At 38.4% G+C, this 19,420-nt stretch overlaps 1 protein-coding gene and 2 pseudogenes across 1 annotated transcript; all 3 read left to right on the top strand.

Moving 5' to 3' along the window:
- The first annotated feature begins 957 nt into the window (after positions 1-957).
- Positions 958-1,869, top strand: LOC122892372 (annotated as a pseudogene).
- Positions 1,870-10,846: 8,977 nt separating this feature from the next.
- On the top strand, positions 10,847-11,758 carry LOC122890950 (olfactory receptor 8S1-like). Its single transcript, XM_044226375.1, has one exon. The coding sequence runs from the start codon at positions 10,847-10,849 to the stop codon at positions 11,756-11,758; it is 912 nt and encodes a 303-aa protein (XP_044082310.1).
- Positions 11,759-12,321: 563 nt separating this feature from the next.
- The window catches only part of LOC122890949, a 43,467-nt pseudogene continuing 36,368 nt past the window's right edge, over positions 12,322-19,420 (top strand).

The raw sequence follows: 19,420 nt of genomic DNA, 5'->3' as shown, positions 1-19,420 counted from the left end.
GTGTAGTATGTGTTGGATAATTGAATTTAAATTAAAACAAATTATTTCAGAGCAAAAAATAAAAAGCATGTTGCCCATAAAGACTTCATGGACCACCAACATGGACCCCCAAGTGCCTGTGTGACCTCACAGTAACCCACACTTCTCATGGTAGTTCACCTCGATGGAGCATATTCCTTATTTAAGCAGTGAGGAGTTCATGGGATTTTCTTCCCTCCATAAAAATTACCCAGGATGTCAATAGACTCATGGTAAAGACTGTGTTTTTTTTTTTTTTTTTATAATCTTTCTACCTTCTTGTCACCACCCACATGATTGAGAACAGCTCAGCATGTAATTGAATATTCAGTGAAGCTTCCTGGTTTTTTTTTTTTTCACTAAAGATGGCCTGTGTCTCCTTGTCTCCCCACACTTCTCCCAAAAAAAAAAAAAGTTTTTAAAAATTATTAAATATTTGAATGTTTCTGGCAAAAGAAAAAAAAACAGGCTTAAACTTTACCCCTTCTTTGTTCACCAGGTCATCCAGAGATAATTGATTATATTTGTGCCATAACTGTATCCTATGCATTATGTTTTACAGCTTTATTCTGCTTCTTTACATGTCTCTCTGCCCCTATTAAATTTTAAGCCCTTTGAGGGCAGGAATCATGTCTCAAGCAACTTTGTATCTTCAGGATCTGGTACAGTGCCCAGCACTTGGATGCTTATTAAATATTTTCTGAATAAATGGGTATTAAAATTCAAAGAAGTAATTACAGAGGAAGTACTTCGGAATGCTGCATGCCAACAGAATTGAAGTAGTAATGGGGGTTATCCAAAGGGAAACTTCTTGACCTCATAGTTTTTTTATTATACCTTTAAGCTGGAAGTTACATTTTTTTTAAATAGGAGAGACAGTCTTATTCATCTGAGAGGACAATTGCATTATGTTTCTTTCTAGGGCCAGCATCTTTAATCATGAAAAATGTCACCATCATTACCAAGTTTGTCCTCATAAGATGGTCCAGAAATCCTCATATCCAGACCATGCTTTTTGCAGTGTTCCTGGTGATTTACCTCTTGACCCTGATGGGAAACCTGATGATAATCCTGGTGATCAGAAATGATTCTCATCTTAAAACACCCATGTATTTCTTCCTAGGTCACCTGTCTTTTCTAGATCTTTGCCTTTCTTCAGTAACCATGCCCAAGATGTTCTGGAATTTATTAACTCAAAGAAAACCCTTATCTACATGGGGCTGTGTGACCCTGAGTTTCTTTCTCATATTCTCTGGGAGCACAGAGGCCTGCCTGCTGTCTGCTATGGCCTGTGACCGCTATGCAGTCATTTGCCACCCTCTCCTCTACAGTGTGGTTATAATACGCCTCTGTGTGTTGGAATGATAATTGCAGCATGGGCAGTGGGGTTCCTAAACTCCTTGCCAAACACTCTTTTAACCTACACTTTACATTTCTGTGGCCCCAGTGTCATACCTCACTTTTGTTGTGAGCTTCCTTCACTCTTCCCTCTGTCCTGCAGTGATCCTACTGCCAACGAAGCCCTTCTTGCTGGGTCATGTGCTTTGTTGGGATTTATGACACTTCCCCTGATAACTCTTCTCTTATTCTAGAATCATATCTTCCATCCTAGTCATCCGTTCTTCTGGGGCTCAAGGCAAAACCTTCTCTACCTGTTCTTCCCACCTCACTGTGGTGCTTTTGTATTATGCCACAGCCTTATTCAGATACATGACTCTCCTCTCAGGCTCCAAGTTGGAACAAGTGGTCTCCGTTCCATACAATGTGATCACATCTTTGCTGAACTCCCTCATCTACAGCCTCAAGAACCAGGAGGTGAAAGTAGCTCTACATAAAATGTTGAAGCAATAACTGTGTCTCTCTTTGTATAAAAGATTCATACTGTATTTGGTTTGGAGACAATGAAAAAATGGGTGATGAAATATATTGATAATGGCTAACCTGATCACTTCAAAAATTTTTTCTATTTGATGAAATAACCTCTTGGGTCTTGGTAATAGAGGTTTAAGTGTGTGATTGCTTATTTTGTTGTATTTGGCAAGAAAATTTAGTGAAGAATGAGAAATAAGTATTAGGATGGAGTAGTGTAGACAGACTAGGTCCAAATCTGTTTTGTTAAAGAGTTTTGATATTATAGAGCTCAAAGTGGTGTGTGTATGTGTGTTTAAAGATAAGAGTGTGAAACACATTTTAAAGTGGAAACTAGTTGCTAATTAAAGATGATATTGAATGAAGTTTTTTGTCCACCTAACCCGGGGTAATCTAAAAAATTGATATGCCTAGTTGCCAGAAAGCAAAGATAGAGATTGATGAGGACCTGCCCTAGACCATTCAAAAGAAAAAAAATGTTCAGGTTTGCTGGTGGTAACCAATGTCTGGGATGAGATCAAGATGTTTGGCAACTACGGAGAAAGACAACTATCATATGATCTCCCGATATGAAGAAGTGGTGATGCAACATGGGGGCTTAAGTGGGTAGGAGAAGAATCCATGAAACAAGATGGGATAGGGAGGGAGACAAACCATAAGTGACTCTTAATCTCACGAAACAAACTGTGGGTTGCTGGGGGAGGGGGGTTGGGAGAAGGGGATAGCGTTATGGACATTGGGGAGGGTATGTGCTTTTGGGTAAATTGGAAGGGGAGGTGAACCATGAGAGACTATAGACTCTGAAAAACAATCTGAGGGGTTTGAAGTGGCGGGGGGGGTGGGAAGTTGGGGTACCAGGTGGTGGGTATTATAGAGGGCACGGCTTGCATGGAGCACTGGGTGTGGTGAAAAAATAATGAATACTGTTTTTCTGAAAATAAATAAATTGGAAAAAAAAAAGATGTTTGGCAACTAGAATAGAGAGACCTTGTTGGAATTCAAACTGGTGAATGATGTCTCAAAATGATGTTTTCACTCAACCCTGAGGATATCAAGCCAGTTAATTCATTCAGTATCTGATGGTCTCACTCAGCCAAACCCCTTCTGAGTCTACTTCTCATTGTTCCTTTGACACATATTCAAGCAAATAAATTATCTTCTTGTCACAAAAGATTCATGGGGTGGAGGGCTCACAACCCAAAGTGTAGGCTGACTCATATGACCTCTTTAATGAAATGTTTAATATGAAACATTGTGTTTCTACCCGTATAAGAATTAACCAAAACTAAGGTGGGGGTTTTTTGGGCATTTTCTTAACTTCTTACAAATCAAAATAACAAATATTGTTGGTTTGTTTCACATTTTCATTATTAACTTTTAATCTTAAATATATAATAAATTCTATAAAAATTAGGAGAAATGTATAGCGGATGAACAAGAGAAGTATTTTATAATTTTTAGAGATGTAAATATGTAAAAATCATTTTTCAGAAAAATATACTTCAAAATGAAGTATATTATGGATAATGGTTTATATCAATAATTATTACCCCTTGCATCAGTTATTCTAAAGATTGACATAATCTGATTTTGTCAAGGAAAACAGTGTTTAGTACAGAGCTTATGTAGTCTACCAGGTACCTCATGTGGAACACGGTTCTCCTTCAGTGATCTAAATTTGAGATATGGTAGGAATAGAATGAACATGACTTAATGACTTTTTAAATAAAGAAATAGTTAGTAATAACATCATTGTGCTCCCCCACCCTGACTTTTTAAATATTCTTAAGAGAAACTTTCCAAAGTGTACATATTTGGATATAGTTTATGGGCATAACAGATAAGGGCATCCTTATCCAGTTCAAACCCTAATAAAAGATAAAGTGAAGTCACATAAACTGATGTAAACATGATGCAACCATTCTCTTCCTTGCCTGCATCTTTGAGAGATGGATCCACAGAACAATCTATGCTCAATCTCCCCTCCCTTAGAAGACTGAGATAGTTATTGGCATACACTTACATGTGAGCTTGCCGCCTGCTCCTTTATTTTCAATTCTTACTGCAGACCCTTATAGATCTATAGTGGAATAAAATCCATAGTGGACTTCCCCACTCACCTCCCATATATGTATGAATTGTGTTGGTGAAAGCATGGCTTACACTCAAACTGTAATCCCTTATCTTCTCACATTTCCACTCCTATCTTTGTGCTATAAGTATTTTATGATCTTGATTTATATTACCCATATGCTTGCATAAATATTTGCATTAATTTACAGCCAAACCAACACAATATTAGAGTGTCTGACAATGTTTATTTGCCAGGCCTGAGAACAGTTTTTAAATTATATTTTAATCTTTATCAATTTGTTGGCATAAAATGCTACTTCTTTCTTATATTTGCATGTATTTTTCATCATAAATAATATTTAACATTTCTCAAACAATTGTTAAACATTGGTATTTCCTCTTTTTTATTATTAGCATACCATTTTTCTGCTTGTTACTGCATTCATAGTATTTTTTTATTTGAATGGTGTATTTAAATAAGTTCAGATTGAACTCATTATTTAAGTTAATGGCACCATAATTCATCCAAAACCTGAGAATCATCTTTTGATTCCTTTTTTCTCTTTCTCCTCAACACATAAACAGATCCCATTTGTTCTGTTTTCAAATATATCCTGAATCTGGACACATCTCATCACCTCCACCTCTACCAACCTAGTTTAAGCCACCATTTTCTCCCACCTAGATTCAGTACTGGTATTCAAAATAGTTAATAACCAGAAGGCAATAGTACAGAACAATTAAAATGGATTCCCAACAGATAAAAATGGATTTTGGTTTTGTTGTCTGTCATGAATACTAGCTGAATATTAGCTAGTAATAAGGCAATAACTTCCTAACTAGTCTCACTGCTTCCATTACTGTCCCTTAAAGCTACAAAGAAACCAGACTGATCAACTTTTTAGAAAAATCATAAAACAGATTATATCATTCCCCTAAAGAGGTAAAGAAGAAAAATCTATAGCTTCCTACCACATTTAAAATTCACACTTCCTTGATCTACAAGACTTACCAAATTTGGCTTTTATGGGCTTGGTGACCTAATTTCTCTCATTTTTCCCTCCTTTACTATACTCCAATCACAATGACCCTCTTACTGTTTCTCAAAGACTCCAGATTTCTCCCCATCCAAGAGTTTTGCACTTGCTCTTTCCTCTATTGACACATTTTTCTCTGTATATTCACACAGCTTATCCCTTCTCTTTATGTAGGTCTTCCTCAAGAGTATTCTTCTCACAGAATTATTTCCTAAATATGCTATATTAAATATTCTACCCTCCCCCATTCTACCATGCATCACCAACTAACAATATTTATGTACATTTGTATTTACATTCTGTCCTCCCCAATATAATGTAAGCACCTTGAGAGCAGAGATTTCATCTGTACTTTATGCATCTGAAACAATATCTACCACATAGGAGACAATCAAAACTACTTCATGGGATTTCCATGACTAACTGTATGGAGTAACTGATGCCAGCTTTGTCCCTCTACCCGTAAATAACAAGAAAAATGAACAAAATATCCGGGAAAAAAAAAGATCCCTTACTGGAAAACAGAAAGCTTAGGACTTTGAGTCCTGAGATACAGGAAACAGATAAGGTGAGTCCTACCTTTCCCACTGGAGGCACTTTTTAAACGATGATACGAGAGGAGAAAAAACAAACAGAAAATGGCAGTGTTGCTGAGTTTAGGAGACACAGATTGAGTTCAAGAAGAACAAAGAGTGGGATTTGTGGGGTAGAGCTAGAAAGAAGAGATACATAGATAAAGAATTCCAGAAATTTGAATATAGATCTCCATGAGCCTTTGTTTCATATCATGCTGTGCATGAATCATCATTAAATGAAGTTGAAGTAGGTGAAGTAAGCACCACTACTGCAGGAGGCTGTGAAAACAACTCTAGTAGGAGATTCCACATGATTGAGAGCTACTAAGTAATGACCATCCAGAGTCCAAGAACCACATCAAACACTTGAGAATTTAAGGGCCCATAAAAAGGTCACACTTTAGAAATAGGGTTATCCTAGACTGCACAAGAATTAATACTAATTCTTCCCAAACTCTTCTAAGAAGCAGAACAAGAGGGAACATTTCCTATCTGATTCTATTAGGCCAGTATTACCTTGATACCAAAACCAGACAAAGACATCACAAGAAAACTGCAGACACCTAGGGAAAATGCTTAGGGAATGTTAAACTTAATGGTGAAAGATTAAATACTTTGCCCCTAAAATGAAGAACAAGAAAAGAATGTCCATTCTTGCCACATTTATTCAACATTGTCCTGGAGGGTTTGGCTGAGACTACTATGCAAGAATAAGGAATAAAAGGAATCCAGAAAGGAAAGGAGGAAGTAAAACTATGTTCATTTCCAGATGACACAATGATGTACATAGAAAAACTTAAGAGGGGTTGTATGAGTGGCTCAGTTGGTTAAGCGTTCTACTCTTGATTGCAGTTCGGGTCATGATCTCACAGTCCCACATCTGGTTCTATGCTCCACACATAGTCTGCTTAAGATTTTTTGTCCCTCTCCCCCTCCCCCTGCTTGCTTGCTTTCTCTCTAAAATCATCCTAATCATCATTTCCACTATCATCATCATCATCATCATCCCTGGACCTGGAGATCATGGCCTGGGCCAAAGGCAGAGGCTTAACCATCTGAGACATCCAAGTGTCCCTCAGTCACTTTCCTTCAAATACTTGTACTTTTTAATCTAACAATACTAAATTTAATATAGCCATATCAAATTTATTTTGTGAAAAGTTATTTTATGTATTAATAAACAAATAAGTAAATTGTAATGCTATATGTAATACTTCTAAACCTGATATCCCTAAACAAAGTGAATTGATATTTACATGTTTATGCTATGTTTATGCAATGTGATTACTTGTAGTCACCCATTATCAACTGGTGCCCTACAGCTTATAAGAAAGGTATCCATCACTAATGGAAACCACTCTTCCTTCTAACCTTATCCTATTGAGGAAGAATTCCAGACTCCTTCTAAAGTAAGGCTGTTTTCTTGATGGCTCAAAAAAAAAAATCACTTCTTCTCCCCAACTTTTTCTTAACTATGCACAGTCCAGAGATGAGATGTTTAGTAAACCCTAGAAAATGAGGACTGAAATGTAATGTCTCTTACATCCCAGTATCAGTAGAAAAATTCATATTGGTTGTAGAAGTCACTAGCAACATGAGAGAAAAGGAATGGTGGATACAGAATTCAGAATGTTGTGGAATAAAAAGTAAAAATGCTTGGCAGGTAATATGTGAAGTTAGACTTTCAGTAGAAGTGGCTGTGGGAGAAGTAGAGTAGTAAGTAATGAGACGTAAAATCAGTTCACCCCCAGTGAAAAATGAGGGTCAACTGGATACTTTTAAATATGAGGCATATTTTAATATGTTTGTATTCTTAGTACAAATGAGTAATAGAAAGAAACTGATGATAGGGTGGCTCAGTTGGTTGAGCAACCAACTCTTGATTTTGGCTCAGGTCATGATCTCAGGGTCCTGGGATAGAGCCCCATGTCAGGCTCTGAGTTCAGTGTGGAGTCTGCTTGTCCCTCTCCCACTACTCCTCCCCCAGTTTGCATCCACTCCCTCTATATATATCTCAAATAAATAAATAATCTTAAAAAAGGAAAGAGAGAAAGAAAGAAAGAAAGAAAGGAAGAAAGAAAGAAAGAAAGAAAGAAAGAGAAAGAAACAAATGACAAAAACAGATAATTGGCATAGTTGAAGGAGAAGAACCCAGAGACTCAGGATGAAATGGGTATTAAAATACATATACAGGTATTAGTCTTGGACCCAAGGCAGATACATCTACTAAAGAAAGGTCAGAGAAATACATTTGTAAATGGGAAATCAAGAAAATTAAGAGTTCCTGCCTCATAGCTCTAATTGCTCTTGCGAGGCCTTGTGAGGAGAATGTGATGGAAAAAACCATTACACATCTGAAGACAATAGAGTTTGGAATATATCCAAAATAGAAAAGGGAAAGTTAGACTTTACATGAGTATGTAGGGGTGTATGTGTGTGTCTGTGTGTATATGTGTGTGTGTGTGTGTGCATGCTAGCAGGCACACTCATGCCTCTCTGTGCACCTACTCATATAGCTAAGGTTGAGAAAACCCAAAATGAGTTTTATTTGTCAGATTCTGCATCATGCCTTGTGATCCTCCTGGAAATGTTTCTGTACCCTTACATCCAAATTACAGCCAACCTTTCAAAGTCAGCACAAGATCTCAAATGACTCTGATACTGCCCCATGGGCAGTGAGCAGGTTCCCTGGTGTATTTCCTCATGTTCACCTCCCAGGGTTATCTTGGCAAAGAGATAGCCAAAGAAAATCGGGCTGGAGAAATATAAGACTCCTACAAACTGGTCAGGAGCTTTTCTCAGGACTCAGGTAGGTTACTACAGAAAGACTGACAGGAACTGGTGGCTTTTAGCAAGGCCCAGAAAGTCCCAGTGCAGAGAATGCCAGCCCTTTAGGTGTTAGCTAGAACTGACAGCACAGGGTCTGATCCTAGAAAATATCAGGTTATAAAATTGACTTTGCCCAAGACCTAGATAAAGCACTGTCTCGTCCCACTTGCCTAACTGTGTGAAAGTCCAATTTTCATAGGTTTGCATAACTGGGAGGAATCCTGACCTCATGGTATTGAAAAAGAAGCAAAATCAAGCACAAGAGAAATATCTTGTCTAAAGTAAATAAGTAGACCAATTTATTCCCCCCTGGGGGTAGAATCTTATGAGATGTTGATCTATGTGTACTTCTGTTCATATGGGATCTGTCTCCTCTATTCATGTTCCTGGTTCCTGACACTAAGGCAGTCCTTCTTTTGGCATGGAGGAGCTGTCAAGGGGGCATTTAGATGGAAAATAGGACAGCATTCTCCCACATGGGTGTTATATGTAAACAAATGAATCTTATAACACTATATCAAAAACTAATGATGTATGGTGACTAACATAACACAATAAAAAAAAATGGCAGGAGTAAAGGAAACAGAAGGAGTCCTTATCCTTCCCTCTTACCTGACTTTCACTAGAGTTCCAAGATCTTATGGCTTTAGGGATAGCAAGAGATCATTAAGCTATATTCCTTGTCTCTAAACAAGAATAATGGGCAGAGAGGACAGACTGGTAGTTCAGTCTCTTAGAAAGTTTCAGAGGTAGATTTCTACCAATAATGCCATTGCTATGATTAAAAAGTTTTATGATTGAGAAGTTTTCTTGATCTTAAGAGCAATGCCACTAGCCATTAATATTCCCAAAAAAGGGCAAGGCTCACCCATTTCTTTCTATCCCTTCTTTTAGTAGTCAGTTCCTTTCCATGAAAGCTCCTCAGAATGGTTTCTTCAGAAATTTGTCTTTAACCACTGAAAAGCCTTTTCAATAAGTTCATGTCAACCACATGAGACAGATGTAATTGTTCCATTTTGAACATGTGAAAAATTGTCCTTCAGAAGGGTTAAATGACTTGCTCAAGTTCACATAGCTCTCAGGTCCAGCTTTTTAATTTTAAGCATAGTGCTATATTTAAGACACAGCTATATAGTCCTCTAAGCATATTTTAAATGGCTCAAAAATATGTCAAGAGTACTTTAAATGACTCAAAAAATATGTCATCCCTCTGCTGGCTGTGTTGTGTTGGAAAGAGCACAAGACTGAGAACAGAGTGTTCTGTTTAATTCTTGTTCTGCTGATAAATTGCAATGCAGAGAAAGTCACCTCATCTCTGTGAGCCTTCATATCCCTACTCTGAGATGCTGTGAGAACTTGACCTCCTGGGCTTGAGGACAGAGCAAGCTTTTCTGGGGCATGTCCACCCATTCCCACAAACATTTCTCCAACTTTGCCAGTACAGGCTTCAATAGGCAGAGTACCCCTGAAGGATCTTGAAATGTTTGGAAAGTCCCATACAACCCCTACTAGCATTTTCCAAGTCCCTTTCCACATCTTTATCCAAAACTCAGACTGTCTACAATAGATGGTCAGTTCTGTAGTTTTTGGCTTTGTAATCCAAACCTAAATGTAAAAAGACTTGCAACTAAATGTCTGTCTTCTGGAACAGTTGCATTTGAAGCATGCTGTTTATTTGTTTTCATAAATATACTCTCAAGGGTCAAAGAATGTAATTTGATTTAGGTTCCCAGATGTTTGCTATATTCACTGACAAAATTAATGAGATCAGTTAGGAAGGGCCAAGGGGCAGAAATCTTTAACGTTACTGTTAATAGTTGCCTAGAGCTGTTATAACAAAGTACCAAACACTGGCTTAAAACAATAGAATTTTATTGTCTCACAGTTGTAGAGGCTGTTACTCTGAAATCAAGGTGTCAGTAGGACTACTTCTTCCTGAAACTTGTATGGAAGAATCCTTCCCTACCTCTTCCTCGCTTATGGTGGTGGCTGTTAATCATTGGCATTCATTGGCTTGCAGCTGCGGCACTCCAATCTCTGCTTGTTTTGTCACATGGCTGTCTTCCCTTTGTGTGTGTGTCTCCACATGGTGCTCTCCTCTTTCTTATAAGGACATCAGTCCTATTGGATTAAGAGCCCACCCTATTCCAGTATGAGCTAATCTTAATTTATCATATCTGCAGTTATCTTCGTTTCAAGTAAGGTCACGTTGTGAAGTACTGAGGGTTAGGACTTCCAACATATTTTTGGAGAGGAAGGGATACAGTTCAACCCATAGCAGTCACAACTGGAAACACTCAACTTGTTTACTTTTTATATTTTTAAGCTGAAAGGAGTATTTCTTGAAAAGTTTTAGGGTATGGGAGTGATATTCTGATTACTAGAAACTACTCAGATTCTGTAATACAGTTGATTCCTTTCTAGGAATGGAATTTATAAAAGACCATGAACAACTTCACTTTCTTCACTGAGTTCATCCTCCTTGGGCTGTCTGCTAACTACCACATCCAGACTCTGCTCTTTGTGCTGTTCCTGGGGATTTACCTCCTGACCCTGATGGGGAATCTGGTGATGATCCTGGTGATCAGAGGGGATTCTCACCTCCACATCCCCATGTATTTTTTCCTTGGACACCTGTCCTTCCTAGATATCTGCTTCTCTTCAGTTACTATGCCCAAAATGCTACAGAACTTCCTATCTCAGAAGAAAAGCATCTCAGTGTGGGGCTGCATCACCCAGAGTTTCTTTTTTCTTCTCTCTGGGTGTGCTGAAGCCAGTCTTCTCTCTGCCATGGCCTATGACCGCTATGCTGCCATCTGCCATCCCCTTCTCTACACCATGGTCATGAACAAGCCTCTCTGCATGGTAATGGTTAGTGCAGCATGGGTAATGGGTTTTCTGAACTCACTAGTAAATAATCTTTTCATCCACAAGTTACGTTTCTGTGGGTCCAACATTATCTCCCATTTCTGTTGTGAGCTACCCTCACTCTTCCCTCTGTCATGTACTGATCCCACTGCCAACAAATTCCTTCTGTCAGGGTCCAGTGCATTTCTGGGACTGCTGACACTTCCCCTGATCCTCTTTTCTTACTCCAGAATCATTTCTGCCATTCTGAACATCCGCTCCTCTGAGGGCCAAGCCAAAGCCTTCTCTACCTGCTCCTCCCACCTCACTGTGGTGCTCTTGTTCTATGGGACAGCTCTATTCAGGTACATCAGCCCTGCCTCAGGCTCAGTGTTGGAACGAGTGGTCTCTATTCAGTACAGTGTGATCACATCCTTGCTGAACCCCCTCATCTACAGCCTCAAGAACCAGGAGGTGAAAGCAGCTCTGCAGAGGATGCTGAGGAAGTGAATGTGCTCCTCAGATGGGGGTGGGGGGTTCTATGTGTAGTATTCAGTCAGAGAATGGGGAAGATAGATCTTCAGAAATACCTTGAGAGGATAAAACATTTGAGGTCAGTGGTTCTCAAACTGTCATCTACAAACCAGCAGAATCAGCATTATCTGTGAGCTGGCAAGAAAGGCAGATTCTCGGGCCCAATCACTAATCTACTGAATCAACAGTAGAGCTCACAATCTATGTTTCAATTAGTCAGCCAGGTGAGTATGAGAAAAAATGTTCTAGGGCAACTAATGTTTGAGAAAACTGTGTTTGGTGAAAGATACAGTTCTGACATCTCAAAATGAAGAATCTCTTAAATGAGAGAGTTGATCTGTCAGGTAGTCAAGATGAGAATATTTGACTGTGTGATATGATCACATCCTCTGCAAGACTGTAAAAGAGAAAAATAAAAACCTACATTATTTTAAGACACTGAAAAGAGGGAAAGTGCTGGACTGTCTACTGAAGGCTGACCAGCCCATTCCTCCTATTGCCTTTTGGAAGCTAAAAGATTCTCCAGAAGCCAGCACGGCATGAAGCCAAGGGACAGACGTTCCAGAACAGTGGCTCCCAAGCTTCCTTCACCTTACCTGAGAGCACTTGAGGCCATCAAACAGCCAGTGTGCCTGGGTAGTGGTCACTAGTTTGTCTTCGGAAGTAAAGACAGCCTGAGGCTAATGGCAGGAGTAACAGACAGGATGAGATAGCAGTTCCTGTGCAAGCACTTTCTCTAAGAGCCTCTGCTTCCTCACCTGGTTGCCTGGGCTATGCTGTCAGGAGCCCGGGGGCTGAGTTCTTGCTTCTGTATGTTTTGTCACAAGACTACCTTTATTTTCATCTTTCACCTAAGAAATAGAGCATTCCCAGAGCCTTAGAAGCTCCATATGTAGTCCCATCATCTCACCCTTTTTCTCTCCCCAGATGTAACCCCTGTACTGAATTGCACAATACTCATTCCACTGCTTTTATCCCTAAATAATTTTTTTAGTTTTACCTGTTCTTGAAATTTGTATGAGTAGAATCATACTGTAAGTTTTTTTCTATGACTTGCTTCTTTCACTTAACATTATTTATTCTGTGTTTTTAGGTATGTCTTTGTAAGCAGCACAGGGCTGCATTTTGATTATTTTATTCAGTCTCTTTGTTGATTAAAAGAGTTTAATCAACAATTATTGCAGTAATTATTCGTGTGTTCAGATCCATTTCTTTCTTTTTTTTCTTTTCAGCATAGCAGAATTCATTTTTTATGAACCACACCCAATGCTCCATGTAATACGTGTCCTCCATAATACCCACCACCTGGTTCCTGCAACCTCCCACCCCCCAGCCCTGCAAAACCCTCAGATTCTTTTTCAGAGTCCATAGTCTCTCATGGTTCACCTCCCCTTGCAATTTCCCTCAACTCCCTTCTCTCCATCTCCCCATGTCCTCCATGTTATTTGTTATGCTCCACAAATAAGTGAAACCATATGATAATTGACTCTCTCTGCTTGACTTATTTCACTCAGCATAATCTCTTCCACTCCTGTTCATGTTGATACAAAAGTTGGGTATCATCCTTTCCAATGGAGGCATAATACTCCATAGTGTATATGGACCACATCTTCCTTATCCATTCATTCGTTGAAGGGCATTTTGGTTCTTTCCACAGTTTGGCGACCGTGGCCATTGCCACTATAAACATTGGGGTACAGATGGCCGTTCTTTTTACTACATCTGTATCTTTGGGGTAAATACCCAGGAGTGCAATGGCAGGGTCATAGGGAAGTTCTATTTTTAATTTCTTAAGGAATCTCCACACTGTTCTCCAAAGAGGCTGCACCAACTTGCATTCCCACCAACAGTGTAAGAGGGTTCCCCTTTCTCCACATCCTCTCCAACACATGTTGTTTCCTGTCTTGCTAATTTTGCCATTCTAACTGGTGTAAGGTGATATCTCAATGTAGTTTTAATTTGAATCTCCCTGATGGCTAGTGATGATGAACATTTTTTCATGTGTCTGATAGCCATTTGTATGTCTTGATTGGAGAAGTGTCTGTTCATATCTTCTGCCCATTTTTTGACATGATTATCTGTTTTGTGTGTGTTGAGTTTGAGAAGTTCTTTATCGATCCTGGATATCAACCTTTTGTCTGTACTGTCATTTGCAAATATCTTCTCCCATTCTGTGGGTTGCCTCTTTGTTTTCTTGACTGTTTCCTTGGCTGTGCAGAAGCTTTTGATCTTGATGAAGTCCCAAAAGTTCATCTTTGCTTTTGTTTCCTTTGCCTTTGGAGACATTTCTTGAAAGAAGTTGCTGTGGCTAATATTGAGGAGGTTACTGCCTATGTTCTCCTGTAGGATTCTGACGGATTCCTGTCTCACGTTGAGGTCTTTTATCCATTTCGAGTTTATCTTTGTGTATGGTGTAAGAGAATGGTCAAGTTTCATTCTTCTACATATAGCTGTCCAGTTTTCCCAGCACCATTTATTGAAGAGACTGTCTTTTTTCCACTGTATATTTTTTCCGGCTTTGTCAAAGATTATTTGACCATAGAGTTGAGGGTCCATATCTGGGTTCTCTACTCTGTTCCACTGGTCTATGTGTCTGTTTTTATGCCAGTACCATGCTGTCTTGGTGATCACAGCTTTGTAGTAAAGCTTGAAATCAGGTAATGTGATGCCCCCAGTTTTGTTTTTCTTTTCCAACATTTCCTTAGCAATTTGGGGCCTCTTCTGATTCCATACAAATTTTAGGATTATTTGCTCCAGCTCTTTGAAAAATACCTGTGGAATTTTTATCGGAATGGCATTAAAGGTATAGATTGCTCTAGGCAGTATAGACATTTTAACAATGTTTATTCTTCCGTTCAGATCCATTTCTATGTGCCCCACTTCTACTGTAACTTCCTCTTATTTCTCACTCCTTTTCCCTTTCCATTTTTTCCTCTGCTTATCTGTTTTTTTTTAAGATCTTATTTATTTATTTATTTATTTACCTGAAAGAGAGAGAGAGAGGAAGAGAGAGAGAGAACTTGCACGCGCACAAGCAGGGGAAGTGGCAGGCAGAGAGAAAAGGAAAAGCAGGCTTTCTGCTGAGCAAAGTGCCTGATAAGGGATTCAATCCCAGGATCCTAAGATCGTGACCTGAGCCAAAGGCAGATTTTTTTTTCCAATTTATTTATTTTCAGAAAAACAGTATTCATTATTTTTTCACCACACCCAGTGCTCCATGCAAGCCGTGCCCTCTATAATACCCACCACCTGGTACCCCAACCTCCCACCCCTCCGCCACTTCAAACCCCTCAGACTGTTTTTCAGAGTCCATAGTCTCTCATGGTTCACCTTCCCTTCCAATTTACCCAAATTCCCTACTCCTCTCTAACGCCCCTTGTCCTCCATGCTATTTGCTATGCTCCACAAATAAGTGAAACCATATGATAATTGACTCTCTCTGCTTGATTATGCTGAGTGAAATAAGTCAAGCAAAGGCAGATTTTTAACCAACTGAGTAACCCAGGCATCCTTGTTGTCTATTTTTGATGCTATCCTAAAGTTAGTACCTTTCTAACTAAAGTTTCCATCTAATTATCTAAAGTTAGTATCTTTATCCTCTTCCAAAACAATATAAAGATCATAAAATACTTTAAGAAACAACATCCCAAATTTATATGCCACTTAAATCCAGTATTTTAGTTCTTCCCTTTTCCCCCACAAATTAGACATTATTATTACTATATTATTTAATCAATCAGTTTTTATTTAGATTTACCCAGGTGAGACATTGGTTCATCATGTCTTTTTTTAAAAAAATAATATGGTTGTTATTTATATAGTATTTACAGTATGCTGAGGAAACTTGAATTACGGAAAGTATATTTATGAAGGTACAATTATAGACAAAACGCAAGATTATATATAGCATTATAATGATATTTCATAACTTATAGGACAAATACAGGAAATTTCAAATGTTTTGTATTTTCCCTATACATTCTATAGATCACTATACTTTACTAAATTACAGAAAACTTTGTATTACAGTGTAAAATTAGAGGTTATTTATATCAATATTGCCTTTGCATGCCAACAAAACATTTTATAATAGAATTACCAACTACAAATATTGAATTCTCTGATAAAATTTATCATTACTTTGGGGATTGTTTTATTAAACTATAGCACTTGGGATCTTTTATTAAACCATAATACTTGGAATCTTTTATAGAAGGGACTGAAAATATTTTACAAATATTGAATATCATTTTGAGTATCAGTGACAAATTACACATTAATAATTGATTCCAGTGGCGTACCCACCAGCCTACTTGCTCTTGAAACCTTAATGAAATGCAGGCAAGTTTACCATGTCTTTTTGCATCTTTCATTGTGATCATTTTCTCATGTCCATATCTGATCCTTTAGAATTCTCTGTGTCAGTCTGTTTGTGATTAATTGTTTTTGTTTGCCTGAAAATTACTTTATTTCTTGAAAGGTAATTTTTCTGGCCATGAAATTCTAAATTGTAGCTTAAGTTAAGTTCTATTTTCGTAGAAAGGTTATCTATTTCCTTCAGTTACCTTTGAGTTAGCCCCACTTTAAATTAAATTCTCTGCTTGAGGTATTTCAGACCACACACACAGACAGCATGAACTCAGACGTCACACTTGTCTGAGCACCAGCTGTAGCTATGAATTTGCAGGAAATATCCCTTTCCCTCTTTACCCAACTCCAATGTCAAAAGGGCCAATTTTCTCATGGCCCCATCCCCATGGTAGATTATTTCTTATTTATGTTCACACTGATATTTTAGCCCCTTATTTCTAACAATTATATAATTCTTGCTATGTATCAGGCATTCTAAGAACTTTATGTATATTAACTAATTTAATGCTCTGAACAACTCTATGAGACAGATACTATTATTTTCATAGATACTGTTATTTTCCTCATTTTACAAACTTAGAAACTTATGCACCGAGAGGAAAAGTGACTTTCCCAAAGTGAGTGGGAGAGCTGGGATTTAAACCCAGGTAGTTTAGGTACAGAGTCCATGCTCACATGCTAGGCAATGTTGCTTCTGGGATTTATTCCAATGAATGTTTGTCAAATTCACTATTGGAGTTCTCTTACTGGAATTATTTCTATTAGGATTCTCCTATTAAACTCCCTAGCCTCACTGGTTTCTAGATTTAACCTTACCTTCTGTATCAAGCTGGTTAGAGTACTTGCTTAACTCCTAGGATTTCTTTTTTCACTTCATTTGTGAGCTCTGAAGAGCCAAAACTGTCATCTTGGTAACCCATTAAGTTTTTTAAATTTAGTATGTTAATTATTCAAGCAAAGAATACTGTGAGACAATTAATCAGTTATAATGCTCAGAAGTAGAAGTCACGTCCTTAGTCAACAGATCTTGATAACTTCCATGTCCACCAGGCCAACCCAATTTCTGATCCAAGCCTCTCGTAATTTCCAAACTTGTTATCAACATCTTGAGTGTTTTATGCTTTATTAAGATATATCACTGTGTTTTCAAAAAGTTTTTTCAATATAATGTAGAAGTTAATAACTGCATTATATTGAGATACGATGCTCATAATAATTATTTAAAAAATTAAAAATGGGGTTGCCTGCGTGGCTCAGTTGGTTAAGTGGCTGCCTTTGGCTCAGGTCATGATCTCAGGGTCCTGGGATGAAGCCCTGCATCAGGCTCCCTGCTGGGTGGAAAGCCTGCTTCTCCCTCTCCCACTCTCCTGCTTGTGTTTCCTCTCTCACTGTGTCTCTGTCAAATAAATAAATAAATAAAATCTTCTTTGAAGAATACTGGTGGAATTTTGATCAGAATAGCATTAAAAGTATAGATTGCTCTAGGCAGTATAGACATTTTAACAATCTATACTTTTAATGTTATTCTGATCAAAATTCCACCGGTATTCTTCAAAGAGCTGGAGCAAATAATCCTAAAATTTGTATGGAATCAGAAGAGACCCCGAATCGCTAAGGAAATGTTGAAAAACAAAAATAAAACTGGGGGCATCACGTTACCTGATTTCAAGCTTTATTACAAAGCTGTGATCACCAAGACAGCATGGTACTGGCATAAAAACAGACACATAGACCAGTGGAACAGAGTAGAGAACCCAGATATGGACCCTCAACTCTATGGTCAAATAATCTTCGACAAAACAGGAAAAAACATACAGTGGAAAAAAGACAGTCTCTTCAATAAATGGTGCTGGGAAAACTGGACAGCTATATGTAGAAGAATGAAACTCGACCATTCTCTTAGACCGTACACAAAGATCAACTCAAAATGGATAAAAGACCTCAACGTGAGACAGGAATCCATCAGAATCCTAGAGGAGAACATAGGCAGTAATCTCTTCGATATCAGCCACAGCAACTTCTTTCAAGAAATGTCTCCAAAGGCAAAGGAAACAAAAGCAAAGATGAACTTTTGGGACTTCATCAAGATCAAAAGCTTCTGCACAGCCAAGGAAACAGTCAAGAAAACAAAGAGGCAACCCACAGAATGGGAGAAGATATTTGCAATTGACAGTACAGACAAAAGGTTGATATCCAGGTTCTATAATGAACTCCTCAAACTCAACACACACAAAACAGACAATCATATCAAAAAATGGGCAGAAGATATGGACAGACACTTCTCTAATAAAGACATACAAATGGCTATCAGACACATGAAAAAATGTTCATCATCACTAGCCATCAGGGAGATTCAAATTAAAACTACATTGAGATATCACCTTACACCAGTTAGAATGGCCAAAATTAGCAAGACAGGAAACAACATGTGTTGGAGAGGATGTGGAGAAAGGGGAACCCTCCTACACTGTTGGTGGGAATGCAAGTTGGTGCAGCCTCTTTGGAGAACAGTGTGAGATTCCTCAAGAAATTAAAAATAGAACTTCCCTATGACCCTGCCATTGCACTCCTGGGTATTTACCCCAAAGATACAGATGTAGTAAAAAGAAGGGCCATCTGTAACCCAATGTTCATAGCAGCAATGGCCATGGTCGCCAAACTGTGGAAAGAACCAAGATGCCCTTCAACGGACAAATGGATAAGGAAGATGTGGTCCATATACACTATGGAGTATTATGCCTCCATCAGAAAGGATGAATACCCAACTTTTGTAGCAACATGGATGGGACTGGAAGAGATTATGCTGAGTGAAATAAGTCAAGCAGAGAGAGTCAATTATCATATGGTTTCACTTATTTGTGGAGCATAACAAAAAGCATGGAGGACATGAGGAGTTAGAGAGAAGGGGGTTGGGGTAAATTGGAAGGGGCGGTGAATCATGAGAGACTATGGACTCTGAAAAACAATCTGAGGGGTTTGAAGTGGCGGGGGGGTGGGAGGTCGGGGTACCAGGTGGTGGGTATTATAGAGGGCATGGCTTGCATGGAGCACTGGGTGTGGTGAAAAATAATGATACTGTTATGCTGAAAATAAATAAATGGAAAAAATCTTCTTTTAAAAATTTAAAAAGTTAAAAAAAAAACACAAAAATGTACTTTGGAGTAAGTTCCTGGTTTATTTTGGAAGTAGCAAACTGTCTGATTACTTCAGAGAAAAAGGGTCTTGGTAAAGAATACAACCAGCCACATGTCTCATTTAGAATATCTG

The sequence above is a fragment of the Neovison vison genome, chromosome 12 (assembly GCF_020171115.1).
Source record: "Neovison vison isolate M4711 chromosome 12, ASM_NN_V1, whole genome shotgun sequence".
NCBI classification, from domain to species: Eukaryota; Metazoa; Chordata; class Mammalia; order Carnivora; family Mustelidae; genus Neogale; species Neogale vison.
Note: the sequence above shows the minus strand (reverse complement) of the source record. Positions and strands in the feature narration are given on the sequence as shown.